This window comes from Caretta caretta, chromosome 13 (genome assembly GCF_965140235.1).
Source record: "Caretta caretta isolate rCarCar2 chromosome 13, rCarCar1.hap1, whole genome shotgun sequence".
In the NCBI taxonomy this organism is placed as follows: Eukaryota; Metazoa; Chordata; order Testudines; family Cheloniidae; genus Caretta; species Caretta caretta.
In genome coordinates, this window is record NC_134218.1 from 39,739,168 (window position 1) to 39,752,182 (window position 13,015).

At 45.9% G+C, this 13,015-nt stretch overlaps 1 gene segment (V, D, J or C); it reads left to right on the plus strand.

Moving 5' to 3' along the window:
* On the plus strand, window positions 1-2,743 carry LOC125629511 (immunoglobulin heavy variable 4-59-like). The segment is given in 3 exon segments: window positions 1-46; window positions 193-512; window positions 2,738-2,743. Coding segments are annotated over 3 exon segments (372 nt in total).
* The last annotated feature ends 10,272 nt before the right edge of the window (window positions 2,744-13,015 follow it).

A 13,015-nucleotide genomic window follows, 5' to 3' on the forward strand; every position in this document is an offset into this window, starting at 1 on the left:
ATGGACTCCTTCTTCACCTTCCTTTTCCTCTTAGCCACCCATTCTGGTGAGTGTCTGTGCGAGGCAGATAGGAAAAATCCTACCTCTCTTGTACTGGAGGGAGAAATGCCCTTTGACTTCAGCAGAGCAGGGGGAGACCCCGGTCAGTCCTCAGAACAGCATTATAATTCCTGAAATTTCCTCCTTTTGCAGGTGACCATGCCTGGATCCAGCTGATCCAATCCGGCCCTGGAGCGGTGAAGCCCGGAGAGACCCTCACGCTGACCTGCACTGACTTGGGTCAGTCCATCACTAGTGGTCATGGCTGGCACTGGGTCCGGCAGCCTCCTGGAAAAGGGCTGGAGTGGCTGGGATGGAGATATTACTGCAGTTCCACCTGGTACACAAACTACGGCTCATCCTTCCAGAGTCGAATCACCATCTCCCCTGATTCCTCCAAGAACCGGTTCTCCCTGCAGCTGGCCTCCCTGGGAGCTGCAGACACCACCACGTATTACTGCACCAGAGAGGCCGTAGTATTTATTTGCAGCATAATAATAAATGGTGGTGTCTTCAGTGGTCAGTGCATTCAACAAGAGATAATACTAATTTCTGGACGTGTCCCTAGATATGAGTAATCGGTTTTGAAATGATGGGGAAGGGTGTGTCCAATCCATTCCAGCGGGCTCTGTCAAGTCCGACAGACACATCCCCAGTCATAAGAATCAGTGATGGGGACATCAGCCACTTCACAGGTCAGCCGGTGTGACCCTGAGGGTTTCAGAATCTGCTTTTCATGGCTGTCTCAATTGCACCTGAGAAAGGACACCTGGGAAGAAAAGGGGAGGAGAATTCAAAGCACAAGCAACCACACACAAGAAAGAAGGAATCCATCACACAAAAAGATGGTGTAAGACAAATAATTATGTCCCACTGCCTCCTATCAAAACTCACATGGCCACAGGATGAGTAGGCCAAGGGAAATGATCAGTGCTTTCATCTTTCTTTTGCGGGAAGATTTAACAAGAATGCCGCCATCCATTCAAGATTCAGATGGACAAAGACTTCTGGGGCAGGGGTTCTCAAACTGGGAGTCAGGACCCCTCAGGGGGTTGTGAGGTTATTACATAGGGCATCGCCAGCTGCTAGCCTTCACCCCGAACCCCACTTCGCCTCCAGCATTTATAATGGTGTTAAATATATAAAAATGTGTTTTCAATTTATAAGGGGGTTGCACTCAGAGGCTTGCTGTGTGAAAGGGGTCACCAGAACAAAGGTTTGAGAACCACTGCTCTGGGGGTTTCTTATTTAAAGGAGAAAGCCAAATGGCTGATTTGCATGACGTATACTTACTTGCTTCAGTGACAGATATAAAAACAACCCAGTGGTTATTTTGTCGCTACATCTCTCCTCCCCCTTCTGTTCTTTAGGGGAAGCATCTGTGCAGCTCAGGAAATGAATTTAAAGGGAAGTCAGAGAGGTCAGCGATTAGACAAGGGGGGGGCTGGAGTCTCCTGTGTTCTATTTTCACTTTTGGAAAGGGAGTGTAGTCTAGTGTGTTAGAGCAGGGGAGCTTGAAGTCAGGAATCCAGGCTTATCTTTAAAGATCCGGTAGGAGAGTGGGATCTAAGTGGGGACTTGGAGACAGGAGCCCTGGGTTCCTTATCCAAATCTATGAAGATAGCAGAGTGTAGAGTGTTTGAGAATCTGGGAGTCAGGACTCCTGGGTTCTATCCCAGATCTCGGAAGGGAATTGGGGCCAGTGGCTTACAGAAGAGGAGCTTTGTGTGCAGGACTCCCTGGGTTCTATCCCAGGTTTGGGAGCAGATTGATGTCTCACAGGTAAAGCAGAAAGGGCTGGAAGTTACCACTCCTGGGTTCTATTCCTAACACTTAGGGGAGAGTAGGATCAAGTGGTTGGAAAAGGGAGTTACGAAGCTTCCCTTCCCCGACTGAAACACGGACTTTATTTGTAACATGGGGAATGTCACATAGAGTAAGATTTTCAAAGATACTGAACATTAAATTATTTTAGGCTGGGGTTCTCACAGAAACCTGGCACCTAACTCCACTGTGTCCCCCGGGGAAGTCAAGCACTACTGTAGTCATTTAAAAAAAAAAGGAGTACTTGTGGCACCTTAGAGACTAACCAATTTATTTGAGCATGAGCTTTCGTGAGCTACAGCTCACTTCATCAGATGTTTACCGTGGAAACTGCAGCAGACTTTATATACACACAGAGAATATGAAACAATGTTTCATATTCTCTGTGTGTATATAAAGTCTGCTGCAGTTTCCACGGTAAACATCTGATGAAGTGAGCTGTAGCTCACGAAAGCTCATGCTCAAATAAATTGGTTAGTCTCTAAGGTGCCACAAGTACTCCTTTTCTTTTTGCGAATACAGACTAACACGGCTGTTCCTCTGAAACCTGTAGTCATTTAGATATCTTCATGCTTTTAAGATAATGGGAGAGTCTGAAGGTACAAATGTCTCAAGGAATGTGCATTGGGGAAGCCACAGTACAATTCTCCTGTAATGCAGGATTAATTTTGCAAGATACAAGGTTGGAGGTGGAGGGAACCTTGACAGAGCAAGAGAGAGAGAGGAATTGGGGGAGGGAGGGAGAGGGAAGCAGAGAGAGAGAGAATGAATGGGTTTTTTCCTGTGGTCCACATGCAGGTGGAAGTCATATAAATAGCCCACTTTTACTGTCTTGGAATTGAGCAAAAAACACCTGTGTGTCTTTCCCTTTCAGGTATGACTGCTTCCTCTCTTGCATTAATTTCTGTTAACTTAAACACATATATGGTCTGTGACCCACCTAGAAAGAAATTCACTGGCATAGAAGTTACCAGAGTTCTGTTCATTTATACCAGAAGAGAATTATTTATATATTTAAACACACATAATTTCTTTTCTTTTCTTTTCTTTTCTTTTCTTTTCTTTTCTTTTCAGTTGTTGGACCTAGCAGCGCATTCTGCAGCACCTCGGTTTTAACAAGTAATCTAGCCCGCTGGAAGCAACAGATTTTGAAGTAACTAGTGAATCTGTTGATGGAAATGGGTCTCTTTCAACAGATTGCCCATAAATAAATAAATGTAAGGTAAAATTCTTAAAAGCATCTCATAAATTAGAAGCCTAAATCCCATTTTCAAAAATGACGCAGGGTAAAAATTTCAGAAGCACTCAGTGAACTAGGAACCCAGGCCTCATTTCTCAAAAGTGACTTTAGGATTTAGGATCTTAAATCCCCATGATTTCACATAAGATTTAGAGAACCCTGTGTGGCTTAGTGCTAGGGTCTGAAAGGCTTGCAACTGAAAAAAGGATGGCCTCTGGGGGCTCAGGCTGAGGCCTGTTTTTGTGCTCGCATGTATCACGGTGGTTTCTGCATCTGGTAGGTGCTCCTCGCACAGTAGTATGTTGCCGTGTCTTGTGGACTCAGGCTGTCCACTCGCAGGTAAAACTCGTTCTTGGAAGGGTCCACAGAGATGGTGGCTCGATTTTTAATGTCAGGGAAATAGTGGGTGTTCCCATATCTGTCTATCAATGCCAGCCACACCAGCCCTTTTCCTGGAGGCTGCCTGAGCCAATGCCACCAGTCTTCACCAGTAGAGAGGGCAGAATCTGAGTCAGCACAGGTCAGACTGAGGGACCCTGAGACCTTTGCCTCTCCCAAACCAGACTAGGTCATCTTAAACCCCAAGATGGGGCCTGGCAAGAGAGGGAAATGCATTAATGGAATAGGTAATAAACCAGCAATCAAGGCTTGTTTTCTCAAAGACACACACCCAAGGTCCCACTGAGACTGAATGGGACCTGGACACCTAATTCCCTGAAACCCAGCCCAAGTAATTATTTCCCACAGTCAACCTCCAAATACTCACCTATGTGGAAGGTTGAGATGGAAATACAGAACAATAATAGTTTCATATTTTTTCTCTTCTGGAGAGACTTCTCTGCTACGAATCACCAGCTCATTTCCTTGGGACAGACTCAGGTTCTGGAGTTTCTCTTTAAAGAGGAAACCTGGAGGAAGTGATTTTTGCATACAGGTTTCACAGATGGTGTATAGCACACCAATGAGGCTGGGCAGGTGGGTAAATTCTTCCAGAATCTCAGCTCCTTGTGGTGTACCTCTCAATGGGTGACACTGACTCCTGTGCAGAGGGACAGCACAATTCACATGGGGAAAAATTCACTGGAGTTGTGTCCACTTAATTCAGCAGAGTATTTATTCCTTTACCCCTATTTTGAGAGCTTAAGTGGTGCTGTCAAGGTTCCTTCCCCACTCTGAACTCTGGGGTACAGATGTGGGGACCCGCATGAAAGACCCCCTAAGCTTATTTCTACCAGTTTAGGTTAAAAATTTTCCCAAGGCACAAAATCTTTGCCCTTGGACTAGGGTATGCTGCCACCACCAAGCGCTTTTACAAAGAACCAGGGAAAAGGACCACTTGGAGTTCCTTTTCCCCCAGCTATCCCCCCAAGCCCTTACACCCCCTTTCTTGGGGAGGCTTGAGAATAAACAAGTTGAGTACAGACCAGCTTGGGTTTCTTGGGACCCTAAAAACCCAATCAGATTCTTAAAAAAACAGAACTTTATTAGAAGAACAAAACAAAGATAAAAGAAGCACTCTGTAAGATCAGAATGGAAGATAATCTCACAGGCAGTCAGAATCAAAACACAGAGAATCTCTCTAGGCAAAACCTTAAGTTGCAAAAAGACACAAACACAGGAATACACATTCCCTCCAGCACAGCGAATTTACAAGCCAAAACAAAGAAAACACATTTTCTAGCTAGATTACTAACTTTACAGGAGTTGGAGGGCTTGCATCCTTGATCTGTTCCTGGCAAAGGTATCACACAGACAGACAAAAGCCTTTCCCCCCCGCTCCAGATTTGAAAGTATCTTGTCCCCTCATTGGTCATTTTGGGTCAGGTGCCAGCCAGGTTACCTTAGCTTCTTAACCCTTTACAGGTGAAAGGGTTTGCCTCTGGCCAGGAGGGATTTTATAGCACTGTACACAGAAAGATGGTTACCCTCCCCTTTATATTTATGACAGATGCACAGGACTTTTACTAGCCCTCTACACAGAAGTTAATTTCACCCAGTGTTCCGCACCAGAAAGAAGTAAAAACTGGGCATGAATTCTGGTTTATTGCGGTGAATGAGAATGTGGCTTTTTACCTATAGAACTTATATACCCCCATGACTGTAGTATCTGAGCTCATCAGAGTCTTTAATGTATTTCATCTTACGACATCTCTGCGAGGTAGAGAAATAACATTACCCTCATGCAGATAGGTAAAACTAGGCACAAAGGACCAGATTTTAAGGCTATTTAGTTTCCTGAACATGAAGATAGGCAACTTGCAGGATTTTTAAAAGTACCGAAGCTCCTACCTCCATCTTTAGGTGCCTAAATACAGAGAAAACACCTGGACCAGATTTTCAAAAGTATTTAGTCAACTAAAGAAGCAGACAGGCACCTAGTGGTATTTGAGGAAGCATGAAGCAGACTAATATCTTTTAAAACCTATGGGAGTTAGGGGCCTTTTGAAAAATCTCTCTGGATACCTACAAACCTTAAAACATCTGGCCTCAAGTTTCTTACTCAGTCTTCAGCACAGTACAGAATGAAAGGAAGGTCTCCTGGCCCTCATCCCATGAAATGTAATCCTGTTCTTCCGTGTCTCAGGCTAGTGTCCTCAGCACCAGAGCATCCTTCCCCTGACAAGGATTAAAAAAAAGTTGAGATCTGCAAAGCTGCCTTGAGGCTCTGAATGCTCAATTCCTTCTGAAAACCAGTGTGTCCAAACCCTTTAGGTGGCTTAGAAAATTTCAGGCCTAAACTTTAAAAATGATCATCAAACACAGGAGAAAAATGCACATGGAAAAATGATAAGCAAAATATAAAGGGGCTGGTTCTTCTCTTGCATACACCATGTCAGAGTTTCCTCCCCACTCTGAACTCTAGGGTACAGACGTGGGGACCCACATGAAAGACCCCCTAAGCTTATTTCTACCAGCTTAGGTTAAAAACTCCCCAGTCACAAATTCTCCCTTGTACCTTGGGTTTAAGTAACACTGCCACCACCAAGTGATTTAACAGAACCAGGGGAAAGGACCACTTGGAGTTCCTCTTCCCCCAGCAATCCCCCCCCCCCAAGCCCTTACACCCCCTTTCCTGGGGAGGCTTGAGAATAATATCCTAACCAATTGGTTACAAAATGATCAAAGACCCAAACCCCTGGGTCTTGGAACAATGGAAAAATCAGTCAGGTTCTTAAAAGAAGGATTTTATTTAAAGAGAAAGAGGTAAAAGAATCACCTCTGTAAAACCAGGATGGTAAATACTTTACAGGGCAATCAGATTTAAAACACAGAGGATTCCCCTCAGGCAAAACTTTAAAGTTACAAAAAACTGGGATAAACCTCCCTGTAGCAAAGGGAAAATTCACAAGTTGAAAACAAAAGGTAATCTAACGCGCCTTGCCTTATTTACTTACTCTTTTTGTAATATGGGAGACTTGTACAGGATGGGTTATAGGAGAAGGAGGTTTTTTTGACCTGATGCGTCTCTGCTTTCCCCAGAGAACACACCATCAAAGCCTCTTCGCCCCCCCCCCCGCACCACCCACAAGATTTGAAAGTATCTTCTTTCCCTATTGGTCCCTTTGGTCAGGTGCCAACCAGGTTATTTGAGCTTCTTAACCCCTTACAGGTAAGGAGGAATTTTAGGCTACCCTTAGCTGTACACAAAAAGAAAAGGAGTACTTGTGGCACCTTAGAGACAAACAAATTTATTTGAGCATAAGCTTTCGTGAGCTACAGCTCACTTCATCAGATCCAATGAAGTGAGCTGTAGCTCACGAAAGCTTATGCTCAAATAAATTTGTTAGTCTCTAAGGTGCCACAAGTACTCCTTTTCTTTTTGCGAATACAGACTAACACGGCTGCTACTCTGAAACCTTAGCTGTATGGTTATGGCACACCAGTTTTGCAACAGTGTAACTGCCTGGACCTTAATGTAGTTGGTCAGGATTTACGCCTGTGTATGTGAGAGGAGAATCAGGCTAAGTATTTCGAAGACTTGACATTGGGCCCTTTGAAATGAATGGGACTTTTCCAGTGGGAGGGGAATAAGGAGATAAAAAAGAATAATTGGAGGGGGTGTGAATGGAGCACAAGGGAACTCACTTCCAAGGGCAGTTGGCACCTAATTCCCCTAGGCTTTGAACATCCCAGACTGTATCCTGTGTTGCATGCATCTCAGTCCCATTTGTATAGTCAGTTTAGGGTGGGATTTTCCAAAACATCCGAGTCCCTTAGGAAGTTAAAGTGAGATTTTCAGAAGAGCCTAGGGTCTTGTCTACATGATATAACTCAGAAAAATTTAAGATTAATTAACTAAAGATGTGACGTGAAGGTGCATTAAATCCTTCCAGGTGGATGGTCTCATTCAGAAGAAAAATGGCCCGAATTGCATTAAAGGGGGATTTTCCTGAATATCCCCCTGTACGTATACACATCAGAACTGGGATCCAGGGCTCCCGATGTCTAGTGCCAAGCCTAGACAAAAACACAGGCCTTCTGGCTCCCAGTTAGCTGCCCTACCCATTGGGGGTGACTTCTCTCCTTTCTCCTGCAGGAAGATGACTACTTTGTTCCACACGGGTGTCCCTTGCCTTCAGTGGGGTGGGAGGGGGTATTGTTTCATGGTCTCTGTGTGTATATAATGTCTACTGCAGTTTCCACGGTATGCATCAGATGAAGTGAGCTGTAGCTCACGAAAGCTCATGCTCAAATAAATTGGTTAGTCTCTAAGGTGCCACAAGTACTCCTTTTCTTTTTGCAAAGACAGACTAACACAGCTGTTACTCTGAAACCTTGCCTTCCTATTTACTCATTTGGGGAGTGGCAGGTCCTTGCACTCAACCAGTCTCGCTGCACTGTATAGAAACACTTCGATTTTTTATTTCCTCTGTTTCACTATGTCACTCTCTGGCACAGTAATACATGGCAGTATCTGCAGCTGTCAGAGAGCTCAGTAATAGAAGAGATGGATTCATTTTTGGAAACATATACAGAGATGGCTAATTGGTTTTTAAGAGACTGGGCAGAGGATATGTTCCCATCTCCATACATCTCTGCCATCCATCCCAGCGCTTTGCCAGGGGACTGCTGGATCCAGGGCCACCAGTACCCACTGGAAATGGAGTAACCAGACACAGCACAGTGAGTTTGAAGGTCTCTCTGGGCTTCACCGCTCCCGGGCCGGACTCCACCAGCTGAATCTCTGAGAGGACACCTGGAAAAATGGAAAATAATAAGAATTTCAGCGCACTTTAATACTGAAGTGGGAACATAAGGTTTTACTTTCTGTCTTAAGACAATTACCTACATGAAGGGGCAGCCAGGAGGAGAAGGAAAATGCATAAAGACATCATCGTCTCTAGCAAGGACACTTTCTCTGCGGCAAATCTCCAGTTGGGTTTCGGAGGAGGCCGCTAGAAAAGAAATCTTCAGTTGAGCTACAGGAGGGGGACCGAATCGGAGTAGAGTGAGTAGTTTCTTTTTGAGAAGAAAGCCCCAACAAGCAATTCACATGAAGTTTCAGCACACAGGGTATAGAAGAGAGGAAAGGAGATTACTGGGAACTCCTTCCCTACAGATGAAGATCGTGTCAGGTGGACGTGACCCATGACCTGTGGTCTGATCCAGCATCCACTAACCTCACAGGAACTGCTGCCATGGACTTTAGTGGACACCGGAACTGATCTGAACTGAGGAAGTTGTAATTTAATTGTAATATTTGGAGCAGAACTTCAGCTGGAGTCAGTTCTTGTTCTTGAGCATGTGCTCCAATGACTTTTCGCTGACTCACTTAGGGAGAAGCACTTGGAAATCTCGCCTCCCATATACTATTTTCAAAATCCGGCCATAAGTGACCAAATCCCATTCACCCAGTTGCTAGGTTACAGTCAAAACAAACGCTCAGCAATATAGGCTAACATCGGTTTTAAAGAAAGTAGTTAGACTCTCTCTCCATCTCTCGCTTTCAGTTTTCCCCAACAAACACCCAGGATCACCCCAACACGGAGACACACAGACACACACCCCTCCAGGCAGCACACATGCTCACAAAACACATGCAGCTGCATCCCAAAAACAGCAACAAGAGCCACACACACCGCACCCGCATCACAACCCTGCTATACAGATGGACACGCCAGACCAACCTTGCACAAACATAGAGCACAGACGTTGACAACACCCGCACAAAGCACACACTCGCCCAACGCAGACACATACACAGCAGCAACTACCCGGTACTCACATTGTTTAAGTAATTTCCAGTAACATCCATGTAAATGGATAGTACTTTTAAAACAACTACTTGAAGTATTTCTTTTCATTTGAATTGCTTTCTTCCACTCACAGAAATTGTTCTCATAGACTGTATGAAGAGAGAAGCTTCTAGACAGGGGTTTTCAGACAAACCCAAGGAAATGAGACATCCAGTTCCCATTGGATTTGGATGGCATGTGGGCCCCTATCTCTCTTAGGCGCCTTTGAAAACCCCACCCCTAGTTCGTAAGAACACCAGTATCTTTTAAGGGGGAACAGAATGTTTCTGGAGTTAGGGAATACAAACCTTGGGTAAGCACAAAAGTCCACATGGGGCTTCTCTAGCTGCAGCATATTAGATACCCAGCGGAAACCAGGAGGTAAAAAGTCTGGGGAAATTAAAATAATGTAAACAAATTTCCAGAGGTTTCCTCAGCCCTTGGGAAAAACTCACCCCCCACTCTCAGAGACACCCTATCCGCGTAACATGAATCTATTCCCATTTCAGGAAAGTTCCTGAAGGATTCAGCAAAAAGAACAGGAGGACTTGTGGCGCCTTAGAGACTAACCAATTTATTTGAGCATAAGCTTTCCTGAGCTACGGATCACTTCAAGGTTTCTGGTTAATTATCGATTCAACACTGCCGCCACATGGCAGCTGTGCGAATTGCAGCGCATAAGCAGGTAACATAGGCTTGGTTCTTTTGGATGGTGAAACTCCTCCGTGCTGGACCAGGAGGCGCGGTAAATGCACGGTCTCCCACAGTATTCTTGTCAGCAAGTTAAGGAAGTATGGGCTGGATGAATGCACTACAAGGTGGGTAGAAAGCTGGCTAGATTGTCGGGCTCAACGGGTAGTGATCAATGGCTCCATGTCTAGTTGGCAGCCGGTATCAAGTGGAGTACCCCAAGGGTCGGTCCTGGGGCCGGTTTTGTTCAATATCTTCATAAATGATCTGGAGGATGGTGTGGATTGCACTCTCAGGAAATTTGCGGATGATACTAAACTGGGAGGAGTGGTAGATACGCTGGAGGGGAGGGATAGGATACAGAAGGACCTAGACAAATTGGAGGATTGGGCCAAAAGAAATCTGAAGAGGTTCAATAAGGATAAGTGCAGGGTCCTGCACTTAGGACGGAAGAACCCAATGCACAGCTACAGACTAGGGACCGAATGGCTAGGCAGCAGTTCTGCGGAAAAGGACCTAGGGGTGACAGTGGATGAGAAGCTGGATATGAGTCAGCAGTGTGCCCTTGTTGCCAAGAAGGCCAATGGCATTTTGGGATGTATAAGTAGGGGCATAGCGAGCAGATCGAGGGATGTGATCGTTCCCCTCTATTCGACATTGGTGAGGCCTCATCTGGAGTACTGTGTCCAGTTTTGGGCCCCACACTTCAAGAAGGATGCGGATAAATTGGAGAGAGTCCAGCGAAGGGCAACAAAAATGATTAGGGGACTGGAACACATGAGTTATGAGGAGAGGCTGAGGGAGCTGGGATTGTTTAGCCTGCAGAAGAGAAGAATGAGGGGGGATTTGATAGCTGCTTTCAACTCCCTGAAAGGGGGTTCCAAAGAGGATGGCTCTAGACTGTTCTCAATGGTAGCAGATGACAGAACGAGGAGTAATGGTCTCAAGTTGCAGTGGGGGAGGTTTAGATTGGATATTAGGAAAAACTTTTTCACTAAGAGGGTGGTGAAACACTGGAATGCGTTACCTAGGGAGGTGGTAGAATCTCCTTCCTTAGAGGTTTTTAAGGTCAGGCTTGACAAAGCCCTGGCTGGGATGATTTAACTGGGAATTGGTCCTGCTTCGAGCAGGGGGTTGGACTAGATGACCTTCTGGGGTCCCTTCCAACCCTTATATTCTATGATTCTATGATTCTATGATTCAGAGAAAAGACAAATATTCTTCAGCGGGCGGAGCGCGAAGCACTGGCAAGGCTGCTTTTGAATTCGGGTTTTGTTGGGTTTCTATATGTTCGAGGTTCTTTTTCTTCCCAGCCCATGAAAATTCGTCTGCTCGCGGACTCGGTCTTCTGAGGGGCTCTGCCTTGCAGCTGTGACGAATATAAAGTGACAGTCCGGGATCCACAAATCCTTTAAACCCCCAAAATTCATTTTATTTCTCGGACTTCCCCTGGGCGGTTTTAATAGCTCTTCATGTATCGCCACTGCCCATTGCTGGGAAAATCTTAAGAAAGACGCTTTCCACGAAGACAAGGAGCTTGAGGTTGATGCCATAGACAGAGAACAGGGATCCAGAGGAGGGGTGAAAAGATCAGAGTGACATGGAAAACCAAGGGCAAGGGAAATGGTCTTTGCAAAGACATTCTGAATAGAGGTGGGCACAATTGCCTAATTTTTCTCTCTTTCAAAGACAATTAAATGGTCAATGTATAAAGTGTGTTTTGGTTGGCTGTGCATGTGACTATCAGCTGCACCATTTAAAATCTGCTTCCCCTTTCTGTACAGGTCCCTGCTGGGCTCAGTGTCACCATGTCACTGACTAGCACAGTGTCACAGAGTCCCTGGGCGATGCTCTGGAACTGCTCCCCATGAAGCCAGGCAGGACTCTGGGGAAGTCTCCTTTCTATGAGCAGCCTGTCTGCAGGACACACAGCTCACCGGCTTCCACCTTCCTGGGTCTGACCTCGGAGCATTCAGCATCCTCTGCCCCTCCCTGTTCTTCCCACACCAAGTCCACTCAGGCGGGGCTCCTAGGGAAGCCAGAGGGTCCTGCACCCCAACTCCGCAGTCAGACCTGACTCTCAGCCAGCCAGTAAAACAGAGGTTTATTAGATTACAGGAACATGGTCTAAAACAGAGCTTGTAGGTACAGAGAACAGGACCCCTCAGCTGTGTCCATTTTGGGGCCAGTGAGCTAGACAACCATGTCTGCCCTTCACTCTATGTCTCCAGCCAGCCCCAAACTGAAACTCCCTCCAGCCCCTCCTCCTCTGGGCCTTGTCCCTTTCCCGGGCCAGGTGGTCACCTGATTCCTTTGTTCTCCAACCCTTTAGCTCTCACTTTGCGGGGGGGGAAGGGCCCAGGCCATCAGTTGCCAGGAAACAGGGTGTCGGCCATTCTCTGTGTCCAGACCCCTGCACACACCTGCCCTCTAGGGCTCTGCAATGATCATACACCCTTACCGCACCCCCTAGATACTTAAGAACTGCCTAGGGGAAACTGAGGCACCCCCACACTATTCAGAGGAAACATTAAGAACAATCCCACTCCGCCACACACAGTAATAGGTGTTTGCAGTTGTCAGCGAGCGGAGCCGCAGGTACAGCTCCTTGCTGGAATTGTCGGTGCTGATGGAGATTCGGCTCTGGAGGGAGGGGATGGAGCCGGATCTAGCCCAGCCATTCCAGCCCTTTGCCAGGAGCCTGTCGGATCCAGGGCCAAGCATAACCGCTACTGGCAATGGAGAAACCGGAGACGGTTCAAGTCAGATGGAGAGATTCTGAGGACTTCATGATTCCAGGACCCGACTGAAGGACTTTACTTCAGAAAGGGCCCCTAGAAAGGGGATACAGATTAAAAATTGTATTAAAGCTAATGTTAAAATTATATAATCTACGGGTTGAGGAAATAGTGTTTGTACATCTTGACATAATGCTTAAATTATCCAAAAGTACAAAGTTTGGTTTAAAAGTTATACAATACTTAAT